The 10420-nt window shown below is 37.5% G+C and overlaps 2 protein-coding genes across 2 annotated transcripts; one reads left to right on the plus strand and one right to left on the minus strand.

Moving 5' to 3' along the window:
• Positions 1–833: 833 nt before the first annotated feature.
• On the minus strand, positions 834–3949 carry LOC111789103 (FRIGIDA-like protein 2). The gene is made up of 3 exons (XM_023669747.1): positions 2863–3949; positions 1957–2132; positions 834–1853 (listed from the first exon to the last, which is right to left on the minus strand). The coding sequence occupies exons 1-3, from the start codon at positions 3671–3673 to the stop codon at positions 1113–1115; spliced, it is 1728 nt and encodes a 575-aa protein (XP_023525515.1). The 5' UTR covers positions 3674–3949; the 3' UTR covers positions 834–1112.
• A 1343-nt stretch (positions 3950–5292) lies between these two features.
• LOC111789102 (probable inactive receptor kinase At1g48480) lies at positions 5293–8679 on the plus strand. The gene is made up of 2 exons (XM_023669746.1): positions 5293–6805; positions 7763–8679. Exons 1-2 carry the CDS (start codon positions 5671–5673, stop codon positions 8365–8367), a joined length of 1740 nt encoding a protein of 579 aa, XP_023525514.1. The 5' UTR covers positions 5293–5670; the 3' UTR covers positions 8368–8679.
• Positions 8680–10420: the final 1741 nt, after the last annotated feature.

A 10420-nucleotide genomic window follows, 5' to 3' on the forward strand; every position in this document is an offset into this window, starting at 1 on the left:
ACATATAATATAATGAAACCATCGCCCACTCCGAATAGACTAACATTCAATCTTGCATCATAGATGTGGTATATGAGATAATTTGTTGCAAACTAACCTAAAATATTCTTGAATATTGGACAACAATTTAATGTTTGCCCATATTCACATAACCCAAGCAACTTGAATATCAGTAGCAATGAGCAAAATAGATACAAGAAAGAACATAATTGCTTTACCAATTTAAACAAAGTAATCCCATTATTAGTATCAAACAGAATCAATCAACTTTGAGCATCATAACCTGTTTTTATACGAACATATAGCATTAAGAACACAAACCCTGTTTCAATACAAATCAAATCAGCCACCAACTCAAGATTTCAGGCCTTCTACAAAACTTTCTAGGCAAGGTAAAAACATGATATAACAATTCATCTAAATGTGGGAGAGAAAAAGCTCATCCCAAGAAACAAGAGGTTTTGAGAAATTAAGTTCATGCACCTATCCTCTTAGATGGATGCAGCATGATGCATCCAATTCAGATTGTGGTATCTCTTTTCCCAAGAGAGAACCCAAAATATCCATTCAAAAGATTAAATCAATAAGAACAGGAGAGCATTTGATGCAAGTACTTCTTAAAAAAAGCACTTTTTGAGTGCTTTTGATTGACCTAAGTGATTGATGAGGAAGTCCTCTTCAAAGATAAACAAACCTAGAACCTAATATCAAAGTGAATTGTAATTAACCATTTTAGATTAAAGTGCTACTAAAGTAGTTCTCAAGCAAAACCTATAATCAAAAGCACCCTTTCCCAAGCACACGTTTCTATATGCAAGTTTCTGAAAGAAAAATGACACGAAAACGTAAGAAGCAGGCTATACAAAAGATCAATGGATCATTTCAAGTCCTACAGAAACCATGACTAGAAGAACAAATTTGCCTTCTAATGGTAGTGGCACTCTGTGCCAAAGTCAGGAAAAAGTTAACATTTCAACCGTACTATGAGAAACACAAACCGAAGGCATGGATAGTACTACTAAAGATAGGAAGATGGTCGATGCCATGTTCCTGTTATATCCCACCATAGTCAGATGATACGAAAAGTATATTATCATAAGACAATTTAAAAACTACTGGGGATAGTAAGATTGGTGGTAGGGTGGAGGCACACCCGCACCATATCCAGGTGGTGCATATGGTTCTGTTGGGTATGCGTGAGAATTAGAGGTGGATGCATTTCCAGGAAAACCCATGGGGCCTCCTGCCAAACCATAATACTCAGCTGATGAGCCATGATAAGAGGCACCAGCTGGAGTGGACGCTGCCACAGCCATATTATAAGCCATAGATGAGCTCTCAAAAGGAGCAGATTGATCTGGCAACACACCTGCTGGCTGTAGATGTGATTGTGCATATGAAACAGGATGATTTGGCAACAAACCTGCTGGCTGTAGAAGAGATTGTTGATAAGGAGCAGTAAGATCAGCTACCAAACCTGCAGAATGTAAGTGTGTTTGGCGGTATGGGGGATAAGCTGGATTCCCAAAACCAACAATATTGGGAACTGGTGCAGAGCCACCTGGACCAGCCATGTGCAGGTGATTAATTGGAAACTGCCGTCGCATATGCTTCCTTGGCGGCAATTTCTGTTTCTTGAACCGTTGTTTCACTTGTAGTGGTTGGTGTGGCTGTTTATGTCTGGCAATAACAGGAGAAGCTATCGCAGGGCGCTTCCTGTGGGTTCTCTGCTTCTCGAGTTGATCAATACGCTTTTGAAGGTTCACTTGTGGATAATCATCATCAAGCTTGTATTCTTCAATAAATTTGACCACAGATTTTAAAGCACCTAGTTCTTTCGCGGTAGACTCATTCTGTTCGATAACATTTCCACAAATTAAAGTAATGAAACAATTCTTTCCTCTCAAATTTGTAAGTAAATCAAATAGCAAATAAGGTCGGATTGGATGTAAATACCAGTGCTCTGAGAGAGTTTTTTCCTGCCCTGCAAACTGCCTTGGCTGCCTTCTTGGATTCCCTCACATACTCTTTTAAGATGGGAATGGGTGGGAACCTGTCCGTCAACTCAAACTCAAAGATGAATTTGACAGCTAAAAGTTGCTTTCCCTTGTCTAGCAGTTTCTGAACAAGATCTGTAAGAACAGCACCAAGAATATTGCAATTTCAGTAAAGAGCAATCCGTTATTACACTAACATAGTACCGGAAAGAATGTCGATAACTAATATATAGGCAAGCTTGCAAATTTATGAACACTTACAAACTCTTCTACTTCTCTTGTCGTACTTGTCTTATATTTACCTTCTAGCACATGCTTAAAGATCGATTCGTTCAATTTATAATACTCAACCAACATGAAATGTCTACATATAACTACTTCATGTTCCTTTTCAAAATAAAGCTTCATGAGTGTTGTGATCAATATCAAGAAATAGTCCTAAGATCCTAATGTCTTCGAAACTATGATTTTCCACCACCAAAATGAAGTTTTTTGAACTTCTTGTTCATCAGTTTGAACAATTTTCTCCTGCAACAAAGCAAAGTAATATGATAACGAATGCATGCAACCACGAGCAACACCCTATGGCCTACATAACGAGATCAAGAAATGATAAAAATCTAAAATATGCGAGCACCCAACATTGATCTTCAAACTGAGATAGGATAAACTAACTTCAAAATTTATGATCTGTCTACCTCGCCCCTGAAGCTCTTTCACACCAACTTAATATTTTCTAGGCTAAATTACATGTTCATTCTCATTCAAATAAAACAACGCTTTACCCTGTTTACAGTTCGTGTTTGAATAGTTCAACCTGAGTTCAATGCCCTCAAAAACAAGTGTTTCAAAAGAATATACCAACCATATACTTTATCGCCCAAGCCAACGACTTTGCACAACTTTGTAGCTTGCCGATACCGAGCAATTATAATGAAATAATCAACAAGCTCACCCACTTCAAATTCCGATGACAAGTTATAAGCTGCAACCAAATGCAAAAACCCTAATGCATCTAACGGATCCTTCCCATGTTTACCAAAACTTTGTTTCCAATCCAGCGCCAATTTCTTCGCCCTTTCTGTTACATGATCGTCTACATTTCGAAAACCATCCATCAGGGTCTCCAACAATAGTACACAACCTCTCCTCACATTGGACATTTTCAAGTTATGTAGCTTCGGTTTTGGATTGGCACGGAAGAATCCCTCCATTGCATCCAGAACCAGAGCTTCTATATCCGGCGCACACTTAAGTGCATCCGGGAGCTCATCCCTGACTGATTCACGTTCCTTGGGCAAATCACTAACATATCTACCCAGCCCCTTACCGTCCATTTGCTCACAGAGAAGCTTCATCTCGGACCGAGGCGACACACAATCGGCACTCCCATCCGGCTCGTCCCGATTCCCCACTTCCACGCGCAATGAAGAACACGGCTCCTTCTCCTCTGGTTGATTTTGAATCACTTCCAACTGCATAGACTCAAGCTCATGGAATTTCTTTGTGAGAGAGTTCTGGATTGAAGTGAAGTGCGATTCGAGGTCAGACCAAGAGAGAGAAAAGGAATCGAGGAGATGGGAGTGACCTTGAAGGTCTTCAAATGCTTTCTTCAAGTTCTGTGTCTTGGAATCAACGAGCTTCAACGCATCTGAGATTTCTTTGAGGTCCGCCATTGGAGGAATTGGAAGAAGAAATTGAATAAAATGATGGAAATCTTCGAGTTGCAGAAAACCCTAACCCTCAAAATTGAAGATACTGAAGAATCATCATCTTTAAGGGTTGTTGTTGATGAGCGTAGCTGGTGGGTCGTCCTGTAGCGTCTGCGGCCTTCTGTCTTCTTCTACATGAACGGCTTGCTTAAGGGAATTGCCATTAAAGCGTGGGTAGGTCGGATCATGGAGAGATTTCAATGGAAATTTCTACAACAAATGTTCTTGGGATAAGGTATCCCTTTTTAATCCATTTTCATGAAATTTAGGGCTAAATTAATAGAAATATTTTTCAATTTTTTTTTATTTATTTATTTTTTAAATTCTCAATTTTAAAATAATAATGTAGTTTTATTGTGAAATTAATGAAACTAAAAAAAATAATATTTATTCAAATCCATTAATTAGACTTAATTTTACATTAAATTGAATTAAGATTTTAGTTCATAAATTATTTATTTATTTATTTTAAAATATTTAAATAATTAAAGTTTTTATTTTTAAGAGGGGTGGGAGAATAAATAATTATATCGTAAATTTTAATATCCTTCAAATATTTTAATTTTTTTTAAAATATTTTTTTAAGTTAAAAAGGAGTCTTTAATAGATCATCTTTCAGTTCGATTTTGTGAGGTCCCAGGAAGATTAAACATTATTTGTGAAAACTTTTCTTAATAGATGCGTTTTAAAACATCGAGAGAGAAAGCCTAAAGACAAAATCTACTAGTGTAGACCCGTTTTTCTATTTGTCTTTAAAGACTATCCTCCTCGTTGACAGCCAACCAACAATTGTCGTACGGGACTTTTTTGCCTTCAGCCTAGTCGCCTTATCATATCCTACTCGTTCGGGCTACCTTTTCTTACTTTAGGGCTTGCTTTTCTGCCTTCGACCTTTAGACAGTATGCTCTAGTTGTAGCATACAGCTCTAGCTGAATGCCTTGTTTCGCCCTACAACTAATGAGACACCGACTATGTTGAGCTTATTTAATTGAAAGGGGTTTTAAATTATTTTTGAAAAATGAAAATGTATTATTAAATTTAATTTTGAAATTTGAAAATTAGGAATATTATGGTGAGGGTATTTTTTTTAATTTTACTTTTTTTAAAATATGAGAAATATATATATATTTTAAAAGTTTATTAATATTATTAAAATTATAATAAAATTTAGAGAAAGAAAAAACGTATGAGTTCTTTACAAATGGCGGCGGTATGCTCCTAGGAGGAGTCGGAGGCAATCGTGGAGGTGAATCCCACTGGCTGACCCCCGGTGTCCGGAGCTAATCCGCTTCGTTGCCGTGAAAAAGGTACACTGATTATCCGATCAGGTTGAAGGAATAGAAGCGCCATGGAATCAACTGAAGCTGAGAAATGTCACGAACGGCCGCTCAGTCGGGTTGGGCTGCGGCGGACGATGAAGAACGGCAGCATAATCGCCGTTTACAAACGTCGAACGCTTAGATTCGTACGAAGTTTGGACTGGAGGGAATCTGAATGAGTACAGAAGATAACACTGAAACGATTCGATCGAGGCGGTGAAGATGGCAGAAGTCCAATGCTGTGAGTAATTCGGTTTGTTCTTACAGATCAACTAATAGAAAATTTTCATCCAATTTATTAAGTTGAACCTACATTGAAACTATAAATGAATACTGGATATTGGATTGATGGTGATTTATCAGAATTGATACGTGTTGTGGTGTAGGTAATCTCAAGGAATTGAATTGATTAATTGATGTGGTAAACCAATTGGTAATTAGGGCATTGAATCAGATGGTGTAAAATGATTTTGATGATTGATTGTCACATAGAAGTTAACGTTACTGCTGAATATTCAGGGCATCGCCGCATTGGAAATCTCACATGTTGTTGAAAATAATACCTAAATATTTGGATTCTTCAGCTTTGAGTCTCATCATGCTTAGTTGAAAGATTTTCCAGTCTCCCAAAGACCCTAAAAATGCAGAGAGACATGAATTCAATTTTGCTTCTGATCTGGTTGTTTTATGCTGCAGTATATGCTCCATCTTTCACAGCTTGTTTGGATGGTGATTTGTCAGAATCTGGAGCTTTTCTCAGTTTCATCAGAGCTATTGATCCACAAGACATTCTCGGGATTGGCACGAACGAATCGATGCTACGCCTGCAGTTGAATAAGGTGAAGGGTGTAAAATATGGGCATCAGGGGTCTATTGTTGAAATCAGGCTTGAGAACTTGAACCTCAGTGGAAGAATTGATTCAGATTCTGTCTGCAATCTATCTCGTCTTAGAGTTCTTAACCTGGCTAAGAACAACATTCAAGGAAACATTCCTGATTCAATTGTGCATTGTACAAGGCTCACCCACTTGAATCTCAGCAACAACAATTTGAGTGGGGAGGTACCTTTTAGTCTGCCTAAACTCAAAAATCTCAGGAGAATAGACATTTCTAACAATCGCTTTACTACTGTCTCGCCTCAATTCAAGGAGTTCAAACATAAGAAGTCTCTAAGATCATGGATGGCTCTGCGGGACACAATCCCGTCGAGCTCACAAAGCAGCATGTCTGATAGCGGTGGGATAGCACACTGGCTTCACCATAAAGGGATAATATTATTGGTAATCCTTATTGTCTGTACTGTAACTTGTTTGATATTTTCATTCCTAGTATGCAAGAGGGCTTCAAAGTTGGCGCTTAAAAAGGAGATGTCTAAGAAGACCCTTCAGAAGTCTCCTCCTATTGTTGCTCTTTCAAACGTGTCTAGTGAGGTAGAGCGACCAGATGAAGCCCTTCGAGAGCATCGAGAGCTCGTGTTCTTTAATGAAGAAGATGAACGGTTCAAAGTGGAGGACCTCCTTGAAGCAACAGCAGATTTACAAAGTCTGAATATCTGCACCAGTCTTTTCAAGGTTAGGTTAAAGAGCCAATATTATGCTGTCAAAACATTGAGGAAAATGCAGATAAACTTTGATGAATTTTGTAAAACCATGAGACTAGTAGGAAACTTGCGGCACCCAAACATTTTGCCGCTTGTGGGTTATTATTCTGCAAATGACGAGAAACTACTGATCTACAAGTACCAGAGAAAGGGAAGTCTGCATGAACTTCTTGAAAGTAAGTAAACACTGCAACACCCTTCTAAAGCTTTTCTTACTCAAGTGAAAGTTTACAATCCTCAAGTGTTAAGAAAAGTCCTAGGAATTACCTCGATCAAACCGATTCCAGTTTGTGAAGAGGTCGATTACCATGTCATTTTTCTATTAGCCTATAATTAAGATTTGATAAATTGATATGCAGTGCAGTATACTCTAGTTGGGAAATTTTCAACAGAAAAAACTATTAGAAATCACGACCCTTCCCAATGGTATGATATTGTCCTCTTTGAGCTTAAACTCTCGTGGCTTTGCTTTTGGTTTCCCCAAAGGGCCTCAGATAGTGTTCCTTACTTATAAATCTATGATCTTCCTCTTAATTAGCCAATGTGGGACTACTCCTTGCAATAATGCTCGACAATTCTCCCCTCGGACAAAGTATACCATATAGCCTCTCTTGAGGCCTATGAAGCCCTCGAATAGCCTCCCCTTAATCAAGACTCGGCTTCTTTCTTTGGAACTCTCGAACAAAGTACATCTTTTGTTCGACACTTGAGTCACTTTTGACTACACTTTCGAGACTAGCAACTTCTTTGTTCGACACTTGAGGATTCGATTAGCATGGCTAAGTTAAGGGCATGACTCTGATACCATGTTAGTTGAACACGACTCTCCATAATGGTATAATATTGTCCTTTGAACTTAAACTCTCATGACTTTGCTTTTAGTTTCTCCAAAAGGTCTCATACTAATGGAGATAGTGTTCCTTATAAACCCATCATCTTCCTCTTAATTAACCAATGTGGAATTACTCCTTTCAATAATCCTCGACAAAAACTAGTGGAGTCTCTACTCTATACTTTTTTTAAAACTTACTCTAAAACCCATTAACAAAGCTAACATGAGCAAATATTTATTGTAAAGCCATTGAATTTCTTGAGATAATTGTTTACTAAGATGACTTTTGGGTTATTTGTAGGCTGTATTGAAGGAAAGCAAGCATTCCCATGGAGGATTAGATTATCCATAGCTAGTGGAATAGCGAAGGGTCTGGGATTTATATACCAAAGATCAAATGCAGAAGCCTCGATTCCGCATGGGAATCTAAAACTTTCTAACATTCTCTTAAACGAAAACAACGAACCACAAATCAGCGAATACGGGATCACAAACTTCCTAGACCAGAAGCAAGTTCGTCTTCTTTCCTCAAAGGGGTACACAGCCCCAGAGAAGAAACTATCCGAGAAAGCCGACGTATATAGCTTTGGAATCATATTGCTCGAGTTATTAACAGGAAAAATGGTAACAAAAGATGGGATCAATCTCCCCAAATGGGTAAGAGCCAAGGTAAGAGAAGAGTGGACATGTGAAGTGTTTGATGAGGAAGTCGGTCGAAATGCCGGAAAATGGGCGTTTTCTGTTCTGCTTATTGCCTTAGATTGTGTCTCTAATTACCCTGAAGAAAGGCCAAGCATGGCTGAGGCTCAGGAAAAGATACAGGAGGTGGTTAAGACAGTGGAGGATCATGAACTACGCATTTCGCCGTTGTCTTCTGATTTTGGCTCTCCTGAGGCTATTCGCTAGTACTACCACACACAGACACATATCCAGGTATATTCTTTTTTTCAAACCAAGGCCATTTGGAATGGTGGGATTTGAACTGTTGCTTGTGTTAATTAATCTCTGTTAGTTGGATTGTTAGCATAGAAGAGTTTGCACTTGATAGTATTGTTTCCTTAGTGTCTTTGTCATATGTATTATATGTGATGATAGGTTTAGAGGTTTATGAATACTTGAAGTTTTGTGATGTTATTCCTTTCATCTTTGTTCTTATAGTGCTCAAGTTAGTTCTTATAAACCAAGGCAATGGATATATTGAAACGCGTTTTCTATACACGTCGTCGTTATTAAGTGATTACTGAAAACATGAAATTTGAATGCTTAAATGAGTTTCTATACCCAGAGTTTCAGGATGAACGACCCTATTGCTTGTTTTGAGAAAAGGGTTACTCTTTTTACACACTTAAATGTCTCATTCTTCTTGCAGTATACCAGACATCTCGATCTCATTTATTATTAAAATGTCAAAAGTCAAATTAATGACCCTTTATTACTCTCTCTTAATCTATGACATAGGTGGTAGATTTCTAGGTGTCACGGTCATATTTGTAGACATGTTATTGTAACCACATGTCGGATGTCTCGGTCACGGTTGTTTAGGACGTGTTGTTCATGCCGCCTATCCCTTTCAAACCCCTTTTACTTGCTTTCATGTTGGATAGGTCTTTACTATTTCTTGTTGAGTCAGTACGTGGGTGTATGATCACACACGTTAGTGTTAAAATGCCACAAGCCACAAAATGTACTATAGAGGGATGTGACTAGTTGTCAATTCTTCGTACCTGGGTTATATGCTATCAAAGTTGTTGTTGCCTACTTGCTTTGAACTTATAACATTGCTTTCAACGTATTTTCTTACTCATGTTTCTCTCAAACGTGACCCGATGCTTGAGTATACGCCGATATTGTCCCCGAAATCTAAATTTCACACGATTGACTTATCTGCTGGATTAGAACAAATGTCGTAAAATTGTTGTCCTGCTTAGGTCCGCGTTAAGAGGTTCCAAACCTCGTTTTTCTCTCACAAGAATATAACAAGTTTTTTTTTTTTTTTTTTAACTAAACAACGGAGGTCAAACAATACATGCCTTGACGTGCCAACAAGCCTATTCGAACACTTGGAATAACAATAATAAATAAATCTCCCATTAATATTTATTATAGTATTAAACATCGAATGAAATGTCGACATGTTGATGGAATTGATATGTCATTAAGAGATAAATATATCAACTCGATTACATAATGACGGGTAGATGACACAGATACACCTAATGGTCGACTCTTGTGAGACTTCATTATGTGGCTTTTTTTTTTGAACGACTTTGTCATCTTTATGTGATCAAAATTTGAGCATGTTTGCTCGAGTACACACAAAACGCTACAATAACATGAAACTACAAATTATAGATAAAAAAACAAATGATGAAAAAGTAGTATAAAAAAGTTGATATCGTGGTAGATCCAAATGATTATGACAGTTATTCATTTTTTCAATGAATTTAACGATATATTTGAATGATAAATTTAATAATACAAATGTCGAGATTACCAACCTAGTTGCAAAGACCCGTATGAATGTGGAACAAGTAATAAATGAAGAGTTAGGACGTCCAACAAACAACTAAATAGCTATCAATCTAATACAAATTTCAAAACTTTCGTGACCATATCACCCAAGATGAAAATTACGATTCTCGACAAGGTGGGCAGAAATTTCTGCAATTGGTAAAATATTCTATCGATGTCGAGATGTAAGATATTTTTATTCGACGTATTCCCTTACTTTCAACTATGGAAACGGAGAATATAAAACAATAATAAAATACACCGAAACTATGGTCAATGTAGCTATTCTTACACAAATTATGATTCTTCAAGTTCCGATCATACCGACTTCTAGTTTGACTTTCACCAAATAGTTATTATTATCCATCTTAAAATCAAACCAACGACAAATGAGATGTATCCATCAATCAGGTCTATATGTTGGTCGTACGAGCCTTACCGTCTTCAT

Source organism: Cucurbita pepo, chromosome LG02 (genome assembly GCF_002806865.2).
Source record: "Cucurbita pepo subsp. pepo cultivar mu-cu-16 chromosome LG02, ASM280686v2, whole genome shotgun sequence".
Classification (NCBI taxonomy): Eukaryota; Viridiplantae; Streptophyta; class Magnoliopsida; order Cucurbitales; family Cucurbitaceae; genus Cucurbita; species Cucurbita pepo.